Raw genomic sequence first — 23,666 nt, 5'->3', positions numbered from 1 at the left:
GAATGCCTTGTTCCTGATCTTAGGGGGAAAGCTGCTAGTTTTTGACTATTAACTGTGATGTTAGCTGTAGATTTTTTGTAGATACTCTTTATCAAGATGAAGAAGTTACCTTCTATTTCTAGTTTGTTGAGATTTTTTAGTCATAAATGGTGTAGGATTCTGTCAAATGCTTTTCCTGCATCAACTGATATAATTGTGTGATTTTTCTTCTATAGCCTGTTGATGTGATGGTTTTTGGATATTGATCCAGCCTTCTACATACCTAGAATAAGTCCCACTTGGTCATGGTGTATAATTCTTTTCATATATTGTTGGATTCAATATGTTAATGTTTTGCCGAGGATTTTTAAATCCATGTTTATGAGAGATTTTGGTTTATAATCCTATAATAATGTATAATAATATAATCTTTTCCTATAATGTCTTTGTCTGGTTTTGGTATTAGGGCAATTCTGGCCTCATAGAATGAGTTAGGAAGTATTCTTTCTGCTTCTTTCTTCTGAAAGACATTATGAAGAATTGGTATAATTTCTTCCTTAAAGATTTCATAGAATTCACTAGTGAACCTACTTGGGCCTGGTGTTTTTTATTTTGGAAATTTATAAATTATTGGTTTGGCTTCTTTAATAGATAGAGGCATATTGAGAGTGTCTATTTCTTCTTATGTGAATTTTGGCAGGCTGTGTCTTTCAAGAAATTGACCCATTTCATCTAGGTTATCAAATATGTGGGCATAGAGTTGTTCATAGTATTCCTTTATCATCGTTTTAAGGTCCATGGGATCCATAGTGATGTTCACCCATTCATTTCTGTTATTAGTAACTTGTGTCTTTTCTCTTTTGTTTTCTTAATTAGCCTGGCTGAAGGCATATTAATTTTATTGGTTTTTTCAAAGAACTGTATTTTGGTTTCATTGATTTTTTATGTCAATTTCTTGTTTTTATTTCATTTATTTCTGCTCTAGTTTTTATTACTTATTTCCTTCAGCTTACTTTGGAATTAATTTGCTCTTCTGTTTATACTTTCCAAAGGTGGACACTTAGATTATTGATTTTAGATGGCTCTTCTTTTCTAATATATGCATTCAGTGCTATAAATTTCTTTCTAACCACTCCTTTTTTAAAAAAGATTTTATTTATTTATTCATGAAAGACACAGAGGAGAGAGAGAGGCAGAGACACAGGCAGAGGAAGAAGCAGGCTCTATGCAGGGAGACCAATGTGGGACTCGATCCCAGGTCTCCAGGACCATGCCCTGGGCTGAAGGCAGGCGCTAAACCACTGAGCCACCCAGGGATTCCCTCTAACCACTACTTTTGCAGCAACCCACAAATTTTGATAAACTGTATTTTCATTTTCACTTAGTCCAAAATATTTTGAAATTTCTCCTGATATTTCTTCTTTGACTCATGTGTTATTTAGAAATGTGTTATTTAATCTCCTCACACTTGGAAATTTTTCAGTATCATTAATTTCTAATTTACTTCTGTTATGGTTTGAAAAGGATAGATTGTATGATTTCTATTCTTTCTATTCTGGTGAATGTTCCATGTAAGCTTAATAAAAGTGTGTATTCTGTTGTTGTTGGATGAAGTATTCTATAGATGTCAGTTATATCCAGTTGGTTGATGGTGTTATTGAATTCAATTATGTCTTTACTGATTTTCTGCCTCCTAGAGCTGTTCATTAGTAATAGAGGGGTGTTGAAGTCTCCAACTATAATAGTACAGTTGTCTATTTTTCCTTGCTATTCTATTAGTTGTTGCCTCAAGTATTTTGATACTCTGTTACTGGGTGCACACACATTAAGGATTATTATATCTTCTTGGAGAATTTATCCCTTTATCATTAGGTAATGCCTCTATCCCTGATTATTTTTCTAGCTCTGAAGTCTGCTCTTTCCGAAATTAATACAAATACTCCAAATTTCTTTTTTTTTTAAAGATTTTATTTATTTATTCATGAGAGAGAGAGAGAGAGTGAGAGAGGCAGAGAGAGACATAGGCAGAGGGAGAAGCAGGCCCCATGCAGGGAGCCCGACATGGGACTCGATCCCGGGTCTCCAGGACCACGCCCTGGGCCAAAGGCAGCACTAAACCGCTGAACCACCCAGGCTGCCCCAAATTTCTTTTAATTAGTATTAGCATGGTATATCTTTCCCCATCTCTTTACTGTATATTTATATAAATGTTATACGTTCTGTATGCTATATATATATGCATATATATATATATGCAGATACATCATCATATCATCCCATCAAGTGCCCTCCTTAGAATACTTTATATTTAAAATGAGTTTCTTGTAGCCAATCTTTAGTTGGGTCTTATGGTTTTGATACATACTGATGATCTCTCATCAATATAAATATGGTATGTTTAGGTTGTTGACTTTTAAAGTGATTATTGATATAATTGGATTAATATCTACTGTATTTATTACTATGTTTTAGTCATTGTCTTTGGTAGAACTCCTAGAGACAAAACTCACAAAATGTGGATATCCTCAAAAGACTGAGCCCCCTTGAGGGTTTTTTTTTCCCCTTGAGGTTTCTTAACTCTCAAAATTGGGACACTTGGGTGACTCAGCAGTTGAGCCTTCGGCTCAGGGTATGATCTTGGAGTTCCAGGATCAAGCCCCACATCAGGCTCTCTGCATGGATCCTGCTTCTCCCTCTGCCCATGTCTCTGCCTCTCTCTGTGTGTCTTTCATGAATAATCAATAAAATATTTTAAAAACCCTCTCAAATTTATCCACACTGAGCCTCCAACAATTAATTATACTTCAGGTTTTTCTACCCAGTGCTAGCTTTAAAACAATTAATAAAACCTCAAAACAAGTGTTGGTCAGAGACTTTGTTTTGAAATGCCATAGACTAAAAGATGAAATTGAAAGATGGTCCATGTTGAAAGTGACATTCAGATTAGCATCAGGGTGGTTCTGGCTGGGGAAAATTCTCCTTTTGTGGTAAAATGTCTAAAAGCCATTTTCAACATAAACTTCTATGCAAATTTTGCCAAGCAAGAATTGTCTCATTCACATCTTCTCAGATATCAGTCTCATGGTTGTAATTTTGACTTTTTGACAGAAATGGACTTTCTCTCTTTTAGGCCATGTTTATACAAGCTTATTCTAGAATTTGGCTAATCAGACATTCTATACCATGGTTTATCTATATGATAAATAATAAAATGCAAGAAAAAATTCCACAGGAACAACAATAACCAATTCTGTTATAATATTTTCCTGATTTGAAGCCAATGCAGAGACCTGCCTCCCTGGGTCATGAATCAAGTTGCAGTCTAGCCTGATTCCATGGTTTTCCACAGCTGGGCAATGGTCTGGCTGCTTGAATAGCTTAGTTTGCTAGACAGAGGCTTTAAAGCTGGGTGAGACTTTTGAATATTAGTGACTTCCTTATCTTTCTATTATGCAGCTCTGGAGTTTGAGGTCAAAGGCATGGTGGGGTGGAAGAGGAGCTTAGGAACTGCCATGCTGCACAAAATCCCAAAAGCTGGCAAAGAAACTTCTCAATGAGCCAGGCTCAGACTCTGGTTCTCCTTTCCCATGTGAGAAGCTCCATGACAGTAGATTACCTACAGGTCTCCCTCATACCCTTGAGTAAAGGCCAGATGAGTCCCCAGTTCTATGGAGGCCAACTACAGGTCAGCAGGCCTGATACTCAGAGCAGGCATTACTATCTTGGTCACTTATGAATTACACCCAGTCAAAACAGAGGACATACAGTTAAATCTGAATTTCACATAAGCAACATAAAAACTGAAATATAAGTATGTCCCAACTATTGCATGGAATATACTTACATTAAGAATTATGTGTCATTCATCTGAAATTCAAATTGAACTTCACATCTCATATTTTTATTTGCTACATCTGGCAATTCAGACATAGACTGACATAGATCTTCCCTCATACTGGACTACAGATAATGGTACTGGTGATTAGGTTGCTCTGGATTTCTATTATAAATGAACAGGCAATAGGTAATGACTAAACTTTAGACCCTTTCCTTTAAATGATCCCATCATTAACTAACTCATGGGTTACTTAGAAGTATTTGATTTAGTATCCAAATAATTAGGATTTATGAGATATTTTATTGTTTTTTTGTTTCTAATTTAATATACCACAGTTATAAAACATAGCCTTTATAATTTCAATCTTATAAAACTGGGTCAGAATATGATCTATCTTTGTGAATGTCCCATGTATACTTGAAAAGAATGTTACTGTGGACAGTCTTTTGAGTTTCACATAAATGTTATACGTTCTGTATGCGATTTCTTTGAGAGAGATATATATATAATGTACACATCTTTTCCTGGGTTGTGGCTTGATGTTTTGGTCCTTTTATGTTGTTTTATGGGCAGAAGTTTATACTTTTTCTAATGTAAGCAATTTTTATGATGTTTGGAAATTTTGTCTATCTTCGGGTCATCATGAAAAATTCTGTTTCTTTTACATACATTATCATTTTACCTTTCACATATAAGACTACATAATACAGAAAAAATTGACATTTATGTATGATACGAGTTAAGATTCATGATACAGTTTTTCCCATATGGAGAGTCAACTGACTTTATACCATTTGTTGTACAAAGCTATTCTTTTCCTATTACACTGCAGTGGCACTATTGCTGTAAATCAAGTGAGTCTATATGTGGGTTGTTTGTAAAGTCTATATATTGTTCCACTGGTCCATTTTTCAGTCTTTTCCCAACAGCACACTCTCTTACTTAAGTATATTTTTATAAATGTCAATATCTGGAACTATAAGAACTTTGGTCTTTTTAAAGATTTTTTTTTTTTACTATTTCAGATTTTTTTCATTTCTATACAAATTTTAGAATAGTTTTATCAGTTTACATAAAATACCATCAGAATTTGATTGAAATTGCTTTGAATCCATAGCTCAAATAGGGGAAGTTGACATATTTATAATACTGTTTTCTAATCCATGAAGATTGTATATACCTCTCTTTATTAATTTTCTTTAGTCATTTTCAATAAGGTCCTGTAGTTTTCTGTGTCTATGTTTTGCATATCTTTATTCTTAGGTATCAGATATTTTTAATACTACTAAAAATGGTATCTTTTATATTTCATTTTCTAAGTGTTTCTTACTAGAATATAGAAATCCAAAGATTTTTATATTAATTTTCTAGTGACCTTGATACATATTTTTATTAATTCTAATAGTTTAGAGAATCTTTTGATTTTTTACATACATAATCATGTCATATGTGAATAACTGCAGTTTGTTTTCTTTCTTTCTAATCCTTAAGATGTTTATTTCTTTGTCTTACCTTATCACTTTAGCTATGATCTCTAGGATAATGTTGAATAATTGTAGTGATCACAGTTATCTTTGCATCCTCCCTGGTCTCAATGGGAAATTTTTGGTCATTGAATATGATATTTGCTGTCTGGGATGTGTGTGTGTGTGTGAGAGAGAGAGAGAGAGAGACAGAGATAGACAGAGACAGAGAGACAGAGAAAGAGAGAGCAAGAGAGAGAGAGCATTTGATTTCTCTCATTTTATTCTGTTAACATTGTATATTATATAATTGTGTTTTTTCAAATGTTGAGCCCCCCTTACCATAATGATATTTGACAGCTTCTAAGCTCTATTCTTCCCTCTTCCCCTCTTTCCACATCTGAGAAAACCTGGATAAGAAAGCCTGGATATTCCCTCTTTTTGTGATTAGTGGGAACTTCAAGCCCTATGTGGTAATCCTCAACCTGGCCTCATCCCTAGTCACCATAAAAATCTGCACTCCATCTCCATTCCCTCCTCTTTCAAGCCATATTTGGATTAGCCTGGGAGACCTCCTGTTCTCTCCCCAGGGAGCCTTATTATGTGAACAATATATTTTCATACTATCTTGGTGTGTATGTGTACTGTCATCAATCTCAATAGTTGAACCAAATTTTGAGTGGAGATTCATCCTGCCTCATAGAGTGGCCATAATAATTGGCACAGTGAGCAGTATGTCTAGATGATGACTGTTACCACTGGGGTCTTTCTTTTCTTACTTTGCCTTGCAATATAGCTCTGCTGTGTACTTGTGAGCATTCATTTTGAGCTACTGCTTTATGTCTAGTAGGTTCTTTGAGTTGTGTAGCTGCCTGATATCAAACTTGCACTCTGAGCTGTGTTTGTGATACATTTACTGAGTTCTACCAAGGCATCTGTTATAGACCTACCTGACTTATGTCAGAAGTTTCAACAATTGTTATTTAGAGGCAAGAGAATGGGACTGGGGCACTCCTTAATATGGCACTGGGTCATGCACTCAGACCAGACCTTTCTATAGTCTCATATTGAATTGTGTTTCTGGATTCTCCCATAAAATATGACTGATGCTAAGATCATGGGAATGACTCTTACCCTGTGACCATTAGTGTGTGTCTCAATATGTTGGTCTCCATTCTATGAAGTGCTCAAGGGAAAGATCAATAATATGTGCAATATATGGTCCCATCAGGTGGTCAGCCTTGTGGAGAAAGACCAGTCCCTAACCAAAATTTGGTTCAACTATTGAGATTGATGACAGTACACATACACACCAAGATAGTATGAAAATATATTGTTCACATAATAAGGCTCCCTGGGGAGAGAACAGGAGGTCTCCCAGGCTAATCCAAATATGGATGGCTTGAAAGATGTGGCATGCTGAAGCCACATCTGAAAAGCAGGTAGTTTACTAGGACCCTGCAAATGTGTTTACTGCTGCTGCTGCTTCTCCTCCTTCTGTTGCCAAAAAAGATCCTTATCCTCAGAGCTCTAGGGGAAAACAAATATGTCACAACTGTGATATAACTAAGAGGTTATTTCAACTATTTCCATGAGGGAGGCCCCAAACCCTGATGATACCAACTTGAGGCTCTCTGGAGGAAGATATGGGCAAGAAAGAGAATAATCCCTCTCTCCCACAAGTATATCAAATAAACACAGCAAAGAAAAAGAGAGAAAGAAAGAATGGGAGAGAGAGTAGAAGAAGGAAGGAAGAGAAGGAACAAAGGGAAGAACAAAGGAAGAAAGGAAAGAAGAGAGAGAAAGAGAAAGGAAGAGAAGAAGAAGAAAAAGGAGAAGAGAAAAGAAAGAAAGGAAGAAAAATCTGGAAACAGGAAGCAAAGAACTGAAACAATTTAATGCAATTGGAAATTTGAAATTTACTAAAAGAATTTTTACATCGAAAAGATAAAAAAGAGCATGGATTGGCTTTGTGCCTCTAGCATATGGGTTCTGAATTAACTTTAATATCTGAAATACACTAATTGGCCAATCTTTGTGGCCTTGATCCATACTGGAGGCCAAATTACACTTAGGCCTGGGATCTCACTATATTTAAACACGGTACCCCTGTAATCTTGGGGTAGTTAATGAACCCAAAATAGAGAACAGACAGATATGCCTCACCTTAATTATCAGCACTATTGACTTGCCTAAATTTCATGCATGGCCCCCTAAAACATCTCACAGCGGTCACGCACACTCAAACCCAATGAGTAACGAACTAAAATTAAATCAAGTCCTTGACACTTATCCATTGGCTTGACAAAATCAGACTCCATAGACCTTCTGCTAGTTAAAATAGTGAATATGTCTCAATGTAAATTAGAACAGGGCCTTCAAAGAATGAAACCCATTTTATGGGATCTGTTTAGAGAAGGGGGATTATGCTTACTGTTTCTCCATTCAACAACTCAATTTGGCTTGGTTTTAAACTTGGAAAGAATAAAGATACCTCATAGTGAAATATTACAGCCTTAATATGATGAGTCATTAAGGCCCCTACCCAATATTAATGAAATTGCTGACTCTACCCAATCAGCAACTGGCAAATACTTTGCTTTCATGGATTTGGCTAATAATATTCTGTTCAATACCCATCCCCACAGCCTTTCCGTCAGTTTGCCTTTACTCCAGAAGGGCACAATACATCTTTAACTCAGATGCTCAGGGAATGCCTCAAGAGCCCTGCCATTCCCACAATCTTTGCAGGCAAGACCTTAAATGCATCTGACTTTCTACGGGAGCACAGGTATGCTATTACACTGACAAATGCTCCTCGGAAGAGATTTACTGGACACACTCATTCAGGACATGCAAATACAAAGGAGCTCACAAAGAGGATGAGCCACTGCTCTATAAATAGTGCAAATACTTGCTGCCTCAGTTAAATACCTGAAATTATCTGGTAATCCTAAAGCCACCCTGACACTGTCAAGAAACAGCTATTGACCTGCTTGGTACTCATAATACCAGAATAGTCCTAGCATCCTTTAGGCTATTTTAAGTTCTGAAGGTAACATATTCTTTATTTAAAATTTTTGCTTAGGCCCATTTATGCTATTGCTTGCAAATCAGCCCACCTTGAATGGAGCCCCTCTCCAACAAAAAGCTCTAAAATCTGTCCAAATCGCAATACAGTGGACATTACCATTCATGCCCATCAGACACTCCTTCATTCTAGAGGCTTTAACAACCTTCTCTCAAGCCTCTTGGAGTCTCTGGACCACCCAGGATGGCCAGTTTGCCATCCTCAAGGGTATTCCATTCTCCCCATGCATCATCAAAGGAACCAATCACATCTGAACAGATTGACCCTCGTGGGGTTTCTAGGCTGGTTATATGCCTTGAAAAAACAATTCTGCACAAGAGATTATATTATAAAAGCATTTTATTGAACACATTCTGGAGGTAGTCAGAACCAGAACAAAATTTGGGTTTGGGATGGGGACACTGTTCTGAAGGTTTAGGTATTAAGAAACTTTGGATACTTTTCTCATCAAGGAACATGCTATAGACACCTAAAGACTGATTTGAAGCAGAACACAGAATCATGACAGGGGAGACTAGAGACCAGGGATTGGGCCCTTTGGGGAACCAAGAATGTGGCTCTGCAAATGGTGGTTTAAACTACACTCCAGAAAAAGGGAAAACTTGGTTTGGGCAACCGCCTGGAAGAGGCAGTCACCTCAGGCTGGATGGCTGCTCTTGGGAGGCAGTGACTTGCAGCAGGCTCTTAACTCTTGAAACTCTTCCGGGAAGAGGAGGTGGTAGAGACAAACTTGACACTGGAGCTGCTGCCCCCGCCACTGCCAAAGCCCATTCCCAGGCTTCGGCCACTGCCTGCACTGAAGCCAGAGCCCCCTACACTGAGCCCACCACCCAGGCCGACGCCTCCACTGCTGCTGGAGTAGTAGCTCCCGCTGCCACCTCCTCCAAGACCACCGCCCAGACCGCCACCGAGGCCACCACCAAAGCCACTGCCTCCACCAAAACCACTGCCGCCGCCGTAGGCAGAGGACACGCTGTTTGTGATGACAGCTGCAGAGAAAGGAGGGAGAAGTTGGTGAGACCACTGTGCTAGATTGATCTTATGTGCCCAAGTTATTTGATCCCACTAGTGTTAACACTGTACCTGGCCCCTTTCACAGAGTAGCAAATGAGTCTCAGAACTAAGCTATTTATTTAAGGTCCCTAACAGAAAGTTAGTGAGCATAGAAGGCAAGGGATGGTGCTAAGTACTCAGGGGGTAGGAAAAGTGAGGGGAGAGGGCACAGGATGTATGGGACACTGGGCCTACCCTTTAAGAAATGAGACATGAACATGTTGGTTCATGTCTCAACCTGTGTTTTTTCCCCTCCACCACCTGCTTCTCTCTAAGCATAATAAATAAATAACCACATATTAGGATGGGAGTTTCCAGTATCCAGAAACAAAAGGATTCTGAGTTGGCCCCAAATACCCCATATTACCATCATTGTTAATGTCTGCTCAAAGGTACTTACAGATGTTGACTGGTCCAACTCCTTCTCCACTCAGTCTAAAAGGGGAAAAAATTAAAGCAAGAGTTAAAAACTCCTCAAAAGACAGTACTAGCCATGTTCTGAGCTTGTTCTATAAGCAAGGGGCCTGTATGCCCCAGAGCTGCTTAAATTAGGGAAAGAGCCCTCTCCTCTTGAGTGACTTCCCAATGAAGACAAGTGTTAACCTGTTTGACCTAAAGACAGGTTATTGAAAGAAGATTGTAATTCACATTCCTCCACCCATTATACGGAAAGCATGAGTAAGAGGCTGTGAGAACGATGAATATGTGTGAAGCAGTTTGGGCCTGGGGAATTCTCTGAGGGAATTTGGCATGGACTGACATACTTCTAACAGGAAGGATGGGTAGTGGGTAATGTCAGAAGATTGCAGAAAATGGAATAGTTCAAGAATCCAAAGGCAAGTGAATTGAACTTAGCTCGAGTAATCATGAAAGGCTTCTTAAAAGAAGGGGCACTTGAAGAGTGGGGAAGACATTTGTTGAGTTGCTTAGTTGTCTGAAGAAGAGGAATCTGGTGGTGGGAACAGGGTGAGAACGAATACTGGTGGTGGGAAGAGGGTCAGCAAGATGAGTTGGGGCCACGTTGTGTGGGTCAGCTTGGTGTTCGTGGCGGGTAAACTGGATTAGTGAAGAATAATTATCATGCACAAGAAAGCGGTCACTTGTGTGTGTGATTTACACCCTGTAGCGGAGAAGAATCTCCATTTTGTCAAATGTGACGCCATCCTGGCCTGTTGAAGTCCGCTTTATGTTGCCCACCTGCACTCCTCGCCCTCCAGCAGCTTCCTGTACGTGGCGATCTCCACGTCCAGGGCCAGCTTGGTGTTCATGAGCTCCTGGTACTCCCTCAGCAGCCGGGCCATGTCCTGCTTGGCCTTCTGCAGGGCGTCCTCCAGCTCAGCCAGCTTGTTCTTGGCGTCCTTGAGGGCCAGCTCCCCGCGCTGCTCAGCATCAGCGATGGCATTCTGCAGGTTGGCGCACTACAGAGGGAAAGAAGTGTGAGTGGGAACCCTTTTGTAGCTGACCTAGGCCTGTTGTATCTCTTTCTGGGATTCCAGGGAGAAGCCAGTACACTGGTCACTGTAGATGGTGGAACATTGAAACGCTGGTACTTGTTCTAGCTCTGGGGTGTGTGTGTGTGCTCATAAAAAGTAAAACAAAGCAAAATAGGTCTGCCTTTCAGAGCTCAAGCCCCTTCCTTGCCTTCTTGCAACCTCTTCCTACCTGCTTCTTGACATTGTCAATCTCAGCTCTCAGCCTCTGGATCATCCGGTTCATCTCAGAGATCTCTTGCTTGGTGTTGCGGAGATCATCCCCGTGACGGCCTGCTGTCTGCTGCAGCTCTTCATACTGAAGCCATAGGAAAAGAGGAAAGATCCCATTTATTTGAGCATGGAAACACTTTCTCAAAGCTCACAGGTAGGAACTACCAAGAAGTGGTAAGTGGTGTCATTATCTGAGGCCTGGGGCCAATTTCAGTGTTGTCCAGGTGGACCTGGTCTTAGGTAACTTTCCCTTTAATCCTTTGCTTTCATAGAGACACAGGTGTGGGATTCAGAATGAGATTTTCCTTATCTTGAGTTTATGTGGCAAATGCATACATGACTCTTCGTATAAGTGACCCTACGAGGCCTCAGCAGGTTTCAGGACCCCCATCCTCAGCGTTTTGTCAATGGCCTAGAATCCTAGACACATGTCCATCCCCTCGCTCAGGATGTATTTGCCATAGCACTCACCTTGGTCTGGTACCAGGACTCAGCTTCCGTCCGGCTGCGGTTGGCGATGTCCTCATACTGGGCCTTGACCTCAGCGATGATGCTGTCCAGGTCCAGGGAGCGGTTGTTGTCCATGGACAGGACCACGGACGTGTCCGAGACATGCGTCTGCATCTGGGACAGCTCCTGCGGGGAGATTTGAAGTCAGGCATTCTGTGTTATTTAATGTCAAGTCCATTCAAATCTTCCACTCATTGTGGTATGTCAACTTGAGAAAAGGCATAATAGCCACCTCACCTAAAAATGAACATGAGTTAATAAACAATCCAGATCATGACTCGATCTAGTTTTTTAAAAACTTCTACGACTTTGAACCTCCAAGAAATCCCTATCTTGTAACCTCTCCAACTTGTGTCTTCTTGGGCCATTGACTTATTTTAAAATAATCTAGTCCCATGGACTCCAGGCTGGGAGAAAACAGAGAGGGGATGCCACTCCAGAAAGGGGAGGTGGCCAGGAAAGGTATACTCGCGCCTCTGGTAACGCACTCCAGACTTTACTCTGCAAAATGACTGTGGAAGAGGACTTTTGTTTGAAAATTGACTTTCTTCTTTCCCAAGGGCTGTCTTCATAAGTAATAAAGTGCGACTAATACCAAAGGGGGGAAGAGAGACAGAGGTGTGCCCACAGCTTAGGAACCACTGAAGTCAATCCTGGAGCCCTTGATTCCTGGTAATGCCCCATGTCTATGGTTCCCAGATGGGGGGGCATCTCTTACCGCCTCAAAGAACATCTTCATGAAGTTGATCTCATCCATCAGGGCATCAACCTTGGCCTCTAGCTCCACCTTGTTCATGTAGGCAGCGTCCACGTCCTAGAGAAACAGGGATGAGTGGCACCGTACCCAATTCTTACCCTGTCTTAAATGGACGACACCTTAGGGCAGCATAGCCACAGGCTACGGGCTGTCTTTTACCCACGCACCTTCTTCAGCATCACAAACTCATTCTCCGCGGTGGTGCGCTTGTTGATTTCATCTTCGTACCTGGCGGTAAAAGGGATGCGGGGTGCTGATCAGCGGATGAGGGGCAGGTGGGACCTGGGCTCTTTATTGCATCAGGACCACTTGGGCCTGCCTTCCCGCTGGGAAGGGTCTTCTCAGATCATATAGGCAGAAAGGGAGTGTGAGCCCCTGGACAAGGTCCTACCCACAAGAACATTGGTTTTTCGGTAACTGCCTACCAGATAATCATTATGTTATCGTCACCACTCGGTTGCTTCAAGAATATTCCCATAAAGAAGCTGCGTTGTTTCTCCCCAACTCCACATCTAGTCCATTTCCCTAGTGGGGTTTTTTTTTTTTTTTCAGCTTTCACAGCCTTGTGAAAACAAACCAAAAAAGCTACCAACCCAGCTGCTGCTCCACAAGGACTAAATAAATTATTTGAGCCACTAAGTTAGGTTTGGAGAAAATCCATCAGAGAGCCTGCACTGTGGACTTTGACTACACTGGGGAGAAAAGCCCCAAAGAGCAAGGATTACATGATGGCTTATTTCACCAGGTCATACCAAGGGCACCGCACCGAGTGAGCTTGTTGCTCTGGCTGGTGGCCAAATACTGGTGGTACCGAGGGACTGAGATTGGGGCTGGTACTTTCTAAACATGAACTGCATTTTCTTTTTTCCAGGACTTCAGGTGCCCATGGAAGTATACATGTCTAGCCCGTGGGGAAGGCATAAGCAGCAAGCCGCCTGGTTATCAAGCACATCTGGTGCCAAGAAGACATCACCGGTCCTGTGTCTGCTCCCTGCAACTCACTTGTTCTTGAAGTCCTCCACCAGGTCCTGCATGTTCCTCAGCTCCGAGTCCAGGCGGCCCCTCTCCCCCAGGATGCTGTCCAGCTGTCTCCTGAGGTTGTTGATGTACTGCTCAAACAGGGGCTCCAGGTTCTGCCTCACGGTCTTGGTGCCCTGCTCCTGGAGCAGAGTCCACTTGGTGTCCAGGACCTTGTTCTGTTGCTCCAGGAAGCGCACCTGGAGGAGACGGAGTTTAAAGGTGGAGAAACTTGAATTTCATGTTTCCATCATCAATTCCCCAGTTTTTCTCCCATTTCACTCTGGTCCCCTACACCTCTCCATGCAACAGCACCTGGCTGTGAGCCCCAGGAGTGGAGGTCCAGAGTGAGGTGCCTGCCCCCCCTCTTCTATGGGTCACCTGGGCACAGCTGGGTGACTGGTGACTGGTGCCCGGGACACTGGTGCAGGCCCTCAGGCTCCTGCCCAATGAACTCATCTACCTTTCTACTTAGTCAGCACTACTCCAGGAAGCACAGAATTCTACTCTTTGCCCCCACAGGGATCGAGGAGCCCTTACGGGGTCATCTCTGAAGGGGAAGAAATGAGATCCTCTCTTCTAAGCGACCAACTAGCAGTCTAACTAAGAAAATGGGCCACAAATCCAGAAAAGTACACAGAAAAAAACTGCCAACTATGAAGATATTTGCACCAAGTCAGAAAATCTCCCCTCTTCCCACTTTCTTTGGCATTTATTCCACACGCGTGGTGGTTTTTCACAAAGGATCCCGCTCACCTTGTCGATGAAGGAGGCGAACTTGTTGTTGAGGGTCTTGATCTGCTCGCGCTCCTCCGTCCTCACCCGCTGGATGGCGGGGTCGATTTGCAGGTTGAGGGGAGTCAGGAGGCTCTGGTTGACGGTGACCTCTTGGATGCCTCCGGGGGGGCACACGGGGAAGCCAGGGCCACCGAAGCCACCTCCAAAGCCAGCGCCGCCACCGAGCCCAAAGCCTGCACCAGCTCCACCGCCAAAGCCAAATCCACTCCCGGCTCCACCTCCGAAGCCATAGCCGCCTCCAGCACCAGCACCTGCGCCGAATCGGTTCCTGAAGCTGCCACCACTAGTGCTGATGGAGATCCTCTTGGAGCCTCCCAGGTTGTAGAGGCTGCGGCTGCCATAGCCACCTGCTCCACAAGCACCCCCTAGGCTGACCCTGCCAAAGCCGCCACCGCCACCCCCGGAGCGGGACACGGAGGTGAAGCTGGTGCGGGAGACAGACGGGGTAATGGCAGAGGCAGTGCTGAAGCTACGGCTGCCCCCGCTCCGGAAGGATACACTCGACTGGCGAGACATGATGGCTTGTTCCTGGTGGAGCAAGAGTACTGGGCCCTAGGGGTTGGGAGTGCTGGCGGGAACAGAGCGCGGCAGGACGCAGAAGGTGGCTCTGTTACCCCGGAGCCGCAGTCCCCCCTTTTTATTCCCTAGAACTGGGCTGGGCGGGAGAGCTGTCGAGCTGTGAATGATTAAGTGGGCTGGGCATGCCTGGGGGGCAGCTGTGAGCTCACCGGCACACCTGCACGGTGGTGTGGGGTGCAAACGCTGGCTTCCTGGCAGGCTGTGCTCGGTTAGGAATAACCTTGCCTTGCAGCGCTGATGTCTTGGCAGAGAGTTGGCGAAGCTGCCAGCCAGTCTCTCTTCGCCGTGGGGGCCCGGGGCTGTGAGCACCCAGGAAGGAGCACCAGAGACAAGGGGTCACTTACTTTGGCCAGTGTCCGGGCGGCCAGTGTCCCAGCCATCTCAGCGCAGGGCACGCTGCCCGTGAATTGGAGGCCAAGGAGCCCTCCAGGGCCAGGGATCTGCTCTATTTTACTCTTTCCGGCGGAGGGTTGCTGACATCCCAGCCGTGTGCTAGAGGGGAAAATAGACATCTGTCCTTGACTGCAGGATTCCCGTTCTTGAGGGAGGCAAAGTCATCATCCCGGAGCCCACTGGGCAGGCTCTCTGGTTGTCTCCCCAAGCCATGAGCTCCAGAAGCAGGGAACGTGGGACATCCTCCACCCCGGGGTCTATGTCGCTTTGCGCCCTACAGGGGCAGGCCTATCCCTCCACAGCTCCTCCCGAGTCAGTGTTTTTTGTGGCTTTGACCTTTCCCCCCTTGCTCTTGGGCCTCTACAGGACCCTGCGGGGGCTTCGCAAAGCCATGCAATCCCTCATAAAAGGTCCCCAGGCTCAGCCTGGCGGTCGCGTCCCTCCTCGGAGGGAGCTGCTCCGTCTGCTGCCCCAGCCCCCCAGGTGTGTTCCAGCAAGCCCTCAGTTATTCCACCGGGGAAGAAATGAGTCATCGTATCTGTTGATACAGGCTGAAGGCTGCCACAAACACATACCTGCAGGAGCTTCTAATCTCATCAGGAACATGTTGAGAATCCGCCGGCCTGTTATAACGGAGAACCACCCCGTTGCAGGCAGCGGGGACTGCTGTGCTTTCTAAGCGCCAGCCCCACGTCCCCTGGAGGGCCAGGGGAATGGAAAGTGGCATCCTAAGTCTATGGGTCGTCCTGCCCCAGAGGCCGCGTGGAGCAGATCTGGGGGACCGGGCAGCTGGCATCACCGTCTGCCATGGTGCTTCAGGGGGGACTCCCGCCTGACCCCTCCGCCCTGCTAGTCCAGGTGGGCCGTGGCACCACATGGAGGAGCTGGGGGCTGGGTAGGCTTTAGCAAGTGTCCGTCTTACACCACACCCTCCTTTTGGCTGCAGACTTGACTGGGGCCACCTCTGGGCCTCCCCAAGACTCAGCACTGGGAGCACTGGGCCATTAAGAGCAGGGGCAGGGTGTGGGGGTGCCCTGGGGGGAAACGGGGGGGGGGGTGGATTGAAAGCCTTGGGGCCGAGGGATTACATTCTCAAGAGTAAAGGAATGAGGACCCAGCCCAGACTCAAGAATCTCTAGTCAGGCCTGTGGTTGGCTCCAGGGAACCGGTGGCTGTGGGAAAATGATCCTAAGCTGCTGGGATCAGCTCGGATGTGCTTGCTCACCAGAGGGCTGTGATGAGCCAGCAGTGGACAGGGAAATCCAGACAGACAGACCGATGGCCAGAGCTCGCCTCGTAAGTCTTGGGCAACGAGGTCTGCTTGCCTCCCCGCCTGGAGAACTCCTGAGACTCACAGAGATTAGTTTTACCGACTTCACCAATTTCACACGTTGCTGCCCCTTGGGGAACAGACATCCGTGTCCGGGGGACCCTGAGACCTACTGGGGGGAGTCTCAGCCCCTGATGGAGCAGATCCAAGGCGAAAGCAGGTGCCTGGGGGCCCCTAGCGTGGTTCCCCCTCTCCACTGGGGGACCATGATCCCGGTACACGCCCCCCGCCCCCTCACAGGTCCTGGGTATGCCCCAGGGAAGCCCCACCCCGCCCGAGACACTGGGACATTCTCTTCACTCCATCCCTCCCCCCCCACCCCACCACCCCCCAGCTGCGTAGAGGAAAGAGAAGGACTCGGTGGAACAGGAATGCATCCTGGCCAGTCTGAGAACCCCTAGAGTGTGCCAAGCTCAGATTCAATGCCAGGAACCCAAGGTGTGTGGGTGGCAAGTAACTGTGGCAGCGAGTGTTTGGGGCTGGGGTGGGGGGAAGCGGCGCTTTTCTGTCCGAGGTTCATGGGAACCCTCCCCTACGCCCTATGCAGGAAGGCAGCCCCTCCTGTGGTGCCAGACCAGGAGGGCTACAGATAATGGGGCCCCCCCAGGACACCACAGTGTGGGCCAGTCCCACCCCGGTCTGGCATTTCCGAAGCAGGAAGACTGGGATTACTGGGAGCTCCCAAGCTCCTCTGCTGGGCGCCCACAGAGGGAGTTACCAGGTCTTGGCAGCACACGTTGCTTAGCTTTTCCCATCAGCAAAAGACGGATGCTGGGCTAAGTGAGCTCTAGCGGCCGGCTCGGCCGGTGTCCCCACGGAGGGAGCAGGACACCCTAGCCTCCCTCGCGAAGCAGGTGGGCAGGGGGTAAATGTCCCAGGGCCCCCTCCTCCCAGCCCCGCTGCAATCGGCCTGCAATGAGGAGTAGAACCTACAGGTAACAGAACATGGTTTTACCCCAGGTCTCACTGAGCCGGACACTCCCCGAGGTTAGGGCACACACCTGGCTCCGCTTCACATCGCCGTCACACGCTCAGCCCGGCTGCACACACCGGCGGGGGGGTGGGGCTCAGCAAACATTTTTTTTTTTTTAATGGAACCGACAGACATAGGACATCTCCCTCCACTCCTTCCCCAGATCTTGGTGTGAGGCTCTCCCTCGCCCCATGCTGAGTCTCAGAGTCCCAACCACCTGCTTCTACCCAGAAGGTGGGTCCCCTGTCCCCTCTAGCCTGGGCACCCTCTGCAGACAGAGCTATGACTCTCCCTCCCTTGGACTTTGCTCCGTTCTTCTCCCGCCACCCTTGGTCCTGAGAGCTGTGCCCTTGAGCCCCGCAGCATCCCCTGTGCCCTGCCCCAGCCTCCACGCACCCCTCTGGGGGAGAAAGCAAGCTGTAGTGTCCTCGCCTTTGCGGGCTTCCTATCCCATGTGTGCTCAGCATGAAAAGTGGGGAGCAATAGTTGGAGTGTGAATCACCCTATTCACTGGGCAGCGGCTGGCGGCCCCATCTGGGAGCGCAGAGCCAGACCCGGCAGGATGGGCAAGGGCAGGTGGACTGCGTGCCAGCCCCGGCACCTCCTCACAAAGCCCTGCCTTGGGGAGGAACGGACGGAAGAATTTTCCTGCCTCCACCCAGAGTCAGCGGAATCCTGCCCCCACCCCGCCCAAGGCTGATGGCAGCTAGATGCTCAGGGCTGCAGGGCCGCCGAGGAGCCCGGCGCCTCTGTGGACTGGGGATCTGCATCGGCCACCCCACCCTCCCTCGGCCGTGTGCTGCCCCGAGGGCCACCCCGCCTCTCCCGGGACTGTCAACCCCCACGACCGAAAACAGAGCTGGGTAGGAATGCAAAGGCCCACAAGCAAAGCAGCCAAGCAAGCCTTGACTTGGGTGGGTTTAAGGGGTGATGCCCTCTTGCTGTCACTCGGGTCATGGTGATAGTGGGCCCCTGGGGTTGACTTTTGTTGTGCAAGGGCTTCACCCAAACTGTAGGCTGCTGCATAGGTAGAGAAGCTTGTGCGCCTCCTCTGGGCCGTGTCTTGGTCCCCGGGCAGCCCTTGCGCTGTTGGGACCCTGGACACCCGACCTCGCCTTGCACTGCGGTGTGCCCCAGGGAGCTGGGAGGAAGCGCGGTCCGCAGATGCAGACGGAAAGGGGCCCCGTGCGAGCTGGGGTCGGGATTTCGAGCCGGCTGGGGTTGGCGGGAAGGGTGCGGCAAACATGCAGGGGGGCCTGGGGAGCAGCCCCGGCCCCCACCCCTCACACGGCGCAGGCGATTGGCGCTTGTGGGACAGAGCTCCGAGCTGCCCTCCGACAGGCCCCTGCAAGTCTGGAGAACGCTCTTCCCTCATTCGAAGGGTGTTTTGCCAATGGCACACCAAAGCCTCTGAAAATCCCCCGGGTTGATTGAAACTATGGGCTGGAAATCAACAAATACTTTAATTAGTCAGAGGGACTTAAAGAAGGATACGCAGCAAAACCCTCTGCGCCTGGCTTTCTCATGGACGGTGGCTTTATTTTTTTCCAATACACATTACAGAGGCCTCACCACATGCAAGGCAGTGTCTGTCCTACGGACTTTGCATCTGTGCATCGAAAATGGTGACGAAGCAAAGAAGGGCTTTTGCCGCTTTCTTGGCATTTGCGTGGGTCCTTACACGTGGGTATGAATGTGCCTGGAACTCTGGGAACCTGCAGCACTTTCTCTACGAAGGAGAGGCAGGCCCACGACTCCTTCATGCCAGGCTTCTATCCTGATGGGGTCAGAGGCTGTAGGGAGGACCCCTTGCATCCCTAACCTGCACGTTCTCTCCCTCCCTCTCCGTCCTACTCGCCTCGCAGCGGCCACGACCAGGGAAGGGAAGGGAAGGCGGAGGCAGAGGCTGGGCTTGTGCTCTCGGCCGGAGCCTCTGCTAGGGGCACTGCCACTTCGTCCTGCCCTAGTGCAAGGCACAGGGACGGAGACTGGTTTCCATTTGCCCCCCCCACCCCCCCAGCTCGGGGTGAGCTGGAATCACATGGGGGTGAGCAGGTATGGGCAACGTGTAGGGATGTGGGCAGAAGAAGCCCCTGGGCCATCCCAGGAGACACTGGGAGCTGGGACAGTCCCGGAGGCACAGGGACACCTCCCCGGTCCAGGAGCACTGCGCGCCCGGACCCTGTCCTCACCCCCCACCGGCTCAGGAACGGCCTCGCTCACTGTCCGCTGGGGCCGACAGCCTCTGTCGAGGGCTTGTGAGAACAGGTTAGCGTTTTCCAAGAGAGACGCAATGTCCAAGGCAACTGAGAAAACTCTTGTACCAATCATGTCATCGTTTCTTCATTCAACACCAGGCAGTTGGGGTGGATGGGGGGGTGGGGCATGCACTGGGCTGCCAGCATGGGAGTGTGGCTGGTAGAGGAGACACCGCATCTCAGGGCAGGGCTGGGCTCCCCAATCTCCTCGCTGGGCGCAGGATGGTGACCCACATCACCCGCCTGGGGACAGCAGGTGGCCGTGCAAGGGCGGGTGGAGACTAGGCTCTAAGCCAGTCGGCATTGAGGCCTTTGATGTCCCCCTGCCCCCCTGAGGAATGTGTCCCTGGTCACCTGGTCCCTCTAGACTGTGGGTGCTGGTACCAGGTGGAAGAGGAACAGGTGATACCTCTTTCCTCCTGCCCCCCTCCCATCCCTCCTCCCACTGATAGAAGGAGAATCACATGACTGTTTGCCTGTGTCCAGACCACATTGTGCTCTGGACAGGCAGCTGGCTGTGTACTCAGTCCACATCCGCTGGAGCAGTTCTAAGGGCTCCCATTGTCCCTCATCCCACCTGGTCCCTGGATTCCCATGGCTGTTGAGCCTCAGCTCCACGGTCCTGCCAGGTGGACCCAGCCACACCCTTACCCCAGGGCCCAGCCACTCCCCGGCTTTCACGCTGAAAGGACAGTTACTCTGAGTGTTGTCTCCGTCTTTGTCTCTCTGTCTCTGTCTCTGATTCTCTCTGTGTCTTGGCTTCACTGCCACACCACATGGGGCAAAGACCCCGAGGCTTCTCAGGGAGTCTGTTCCAAGTGGGCATCTGACAATGGCTGGATGGGGTGCCTCTCTGAAACTGGACTTTCCGTGATCCCGGAACGACTCAGAACATGGGATGGGTCAGCGCCTGGGATGGGTTTGGTGGTGTGACAAAAGACAGTGACAACAGGCACATTTATACGGCACTGACTGAGTGCCAGGCACAGGTCTGGATGCAGGAACTCATTAACAACGTCATGAGGTGAGCCAAGTATTATCCTTATTTTACAAATGAGGGAACTGAGACCCAGAGAACGTAAGTAGCTGGTGACAGAGCCAAGATGTGAACCCAGGAAAGCGTGACTCCAAAAGCCCTCGTCTTCACCATCGTTGATGCTCACATTGTTGGCTCCCAACGCCTGACTTACTGTTGTCTGACTTGACCCGATGAGGACCTCGGCAGCCGCTCTGGTCTCTGGCAAGCCTGTGAGGGGGGCAAACACGGAGGACCTCAGATGCCACCCAGCAGTCAGCGTGTGTCAGCATCTTGCAGCAGCCCTGGTGGGGAGGAGGCTGGATCCTTGAGTGGGGATAGAGGTGTGGTCCTTGGGGAGACCCTTCCCTGCTTGGGACCGCCAGGGCCTGGGGTGGGGCAGCTGGAACTCCAGGGCAAGACTCCAGTGGATTGGGGTCATCTTATATGATGTTCTTGGGGCTGAAGCCTGGGGATGGCCTACTGCCACTCCTCTCCCTACGTCCCTAGCACCAGACACAGGGCAAAGGCCCAGACACCTCAGCAGCAGTTCATCCCAGATGGCAGAGATGTGTCTGACAACCACTTCTCCCAATGCCACATGTGGGGCCCAGGGTCTTGGTTTGGCTTCCAGCTTGTCCTTCCATTGCTCATCTTTCCCGCCCTTGAAGCTCCCTATACGATATCCAGATAGGGTCCCCCAGAACTTTGCTCCAGAGGAACAGAGGCCATGAAGATGGGTAGATGAGAAGGGGTGACCCAGCATGAGGGTTATTTGGCATTTTTGATTCTTCGGGATGGGCGGGCTACCAAGTGCCCCAGGGATTAGACCAGCCTCTTGGGGGAGGCCACCCCACTCAGAAAAGAAACGAACCCCAGCTCACTCAGATATGAAATTGTGCTAGGACCGACCGTGCGTTGTCTGATTTACTACTCACATTATCATAGGCCTTAAAGCTGTTATCATTCCTGTTTTCTGAACCCCAGAGAGGAATTGTATCTAAGGTCATCAGCTGGTAAATATCAAGCTTGAGATCTGACCCCAGGTCTGGCCGATCCTAGTGCCTATGTTTTCAACCGGCCCAACCTACACCTAAGTGGTGACGCCCAGGAGACCCCGAGGAGCCCAGCACGCTCATGCTCTCCAACAGCAGCGCCCCTCAAGTCACCATACCACTTAAATGAAAATGGTGTGCTGCTGTGCACACCAGCCCTGAGCTGGCTCTGTCACGCCATCGCCTTTTTCCAACCAGATCACCGTCCTAAAACCCCAAGCTCTGCTCAAGCAGAAATTCTGGAGGCACCTCTAAGGCTATCAACACCATGATGCCCCCCGCAAAGTGGGACCTTCTGACTCTCCAAATCTATGAGGCCTGGGTGTTCTCCACTTACCTACCCATCAGCCTTCCCAGACAGGGTATGTGTTAAGGAGTGAACAAAAGCTTCATTCATAATGACCCCCCCTCCCGTCACCCTCACCATGCCCTACTTTCCCTCCTCAGCAGCCCAGGAGCCCCAACCGGTTTGAGTCTGCCTTAAGGGCTTGTCCCACCCACTGACCTCCTCACCCCCCAGACCTCCCTGGAAAGGGCAGCTTCACCATTCAGGGTCAGGGAGACACTCAATGGCAATAGATACCTCCCAGGCAGAACGTCATGACCTATCCAGCCTCTTGGGCAATCCCTGCCTGCCAGCTGACCTGGGCATCCCCGAGGGCTGGGGCCCCTCACTCTGGCGCCAGCCATGGCCTCCTGCAGGTTGGCACGCTGCCCTCAGCAGAGAACAATAACGTGTTATGGTCTGCAAGACCTCAGACATAACATGTCTCCATTGTTCTGAGTCTGGAAAGTGATCTCACATTAACCCTGAGAATCGAAGTTACCCCCAGTCGCTTGGTAAAGTGTGGCCTTCCTTTGCTCAAGAACACACAGTAGCTTCCTATTGGCCTTATACTCGCACCCTCATTCCTCTGGATCCCCCTTCCTCACCATTCCTACTACCATCTGTGGTGGGCACAGGTCCATGCCCTAATCCCCACAACCCAGATAATGTCATGCTACATGACAAAGGGAAATTAAGGCTACAGGAAAAATTAAGGTTAATCAGCTACTCTTAAAATAACCCTAGATTATCTAAGTAGGTCCTGTATAATCCCAAGCGTCCTGAAAAAACGGAGGAGGGGGCAGAGGGGAGGTCAGAGTGACATCGAGCTCGAAGATCACCATTGCCATCTTTGAGGAAGGGAGGATGGGACCTGAGAGCCAAGGCAGGTGGGCGGCCTCTAGAAGCTGCAAAAGGCAGAGAAGTGGATCCTCCCCTAGAGCCTCCAGAACAAACGCAGCCTGGCCCACACCTTGATTTTAGCCCAGTGATATCCCTTTCCGACTCTAGAGCGATGACCTCAGGTTTTGTTATTTCCACCACTGAGTTTCTGGCCATTTGTTACAGCAACAACAAGAAACAAATACACTGTCTCTATCCAGATTCTGCTTTGGCCAAGGAACCTACTCTTTATCCTCCACACCACACCCAGCTAACCCTTTCCCAACCTCAGGACCTCGCCCCTACCTCCTCCACCCAGGCCTGTCCACCCCTCCCTCCCAGTTCCTCTCCTCACAGCCCCCCTCCAAAAGCCGCCCACAGCACAGGATGGCCTCAAGTCTCATCTACTTGCCCACTCCACATATTGGGCACAAACTGACGGTTGCAGGTGCTTACTCATTGGCGGAGGGTAGGGGGGACCCAGGCTGGAATTCAACCCATCCTTTGGTTACTATTTGAAGAGCATAAGCCATCAAGTTCATGTCTGCTCCATCCTGGAACCTGGCCTCTTGGGCTGGGCCCAGGCTGCTTGGTAAAGAACACTCTACTTGTCATGCTTCGTCCTGGTTGTTTTGGGGGCGGGGGGG

At 48.4% G+C, this 23,666-nt stretch overlaps 1 protein-coding gene across 2 annotated transcripts; it reads right to left on the bottom strand.

The window, feature by feature from the left end:
- Positions 1–8,692: 8,692 nt before the first annotated feature.
- KRT5 (keratin 5) lies at positions 8,693–16,171 on the bottom strand. 2 transcript variants are annotated; one of them, XM_072765217.1, is made up of 10 exons: positions 15,757–16,171; positions 14,168–15,280; positions 13,397–13,611; positions 12,562–12,622; positions 12,356–12,451; positions 11,599–11,763; positions 11,087–11,212; positions 10,622–10,842; positions 9,825–9,859; positions 8,693–9,360 (listed from the first exon to the last, which is right to left on the bottom strand). In XM_072765217.1, exons 2-10 carry the CDS (start codon positions 14,723–14,725, stop codon positions 9,056–9,058), a joined length of 1,782 nt encoding a protein of 593 aa, XP_072621318.1. In that variant the 5' UTR covers positions 14,726–15,280; positions 15,757–16,171; the 3' UTR covers positions 8,693–9,055. The 2 variants fall into 2 exon arrangements, with proteins under 2 accessions (XP_072621318.1, XP_025855823.2); XM_026000038.2 differs by lacking the exon at positions 15,757–16,171 and having other exon boundaries at positions 14,168–15,662.
- Between the last annotated feature and the right edge of the window lie 7,495 nt (positions 16,172–23,666).

Source organism: Vulpes vulpes, chromosome 8 (genome assembly GCF_048418805.1).
Source record: "Vulpes vulpes isolate BD-2025 chromosome 8, VulVul3, whole genome shotgun sequence".
NCBI classification, from domain to species: Eukaryota; Metazoa; Chordata; class Mammalia; order Carnivora; family Canidae; genus Vulpes; species Vulpes vulpes.
This window is presented reverse-complemented; position numbering and strand designations above follow the sequence as displayed.

Excerpts from the sequence above, each read along its gene's own strand:
- KRT5 (XM_072765217.1), bottom strand. The coding sequence starts at position 14,725 with ATGTCTCGCCAGTCGAGTGTATCCTTCCGGAGCGGGGGCAGCCGTAGC. Across the intron at positions 13,612-14,167 it reads TCGCCTCCTTCATCGACAAG|GTGCGCTTCCTGGAGCAACA; the intron begins GTGAGCGGGATC and ends CGTCTCCTCCAG. Across the intron at positions 11,764-12,355 it reads TGAAGATGTTCTTTGAGGCG|GAGCTGTCCCAGATGCAGAC; the intron begins GTAAGAGATGCC and ends ATCTCCCCGCAG.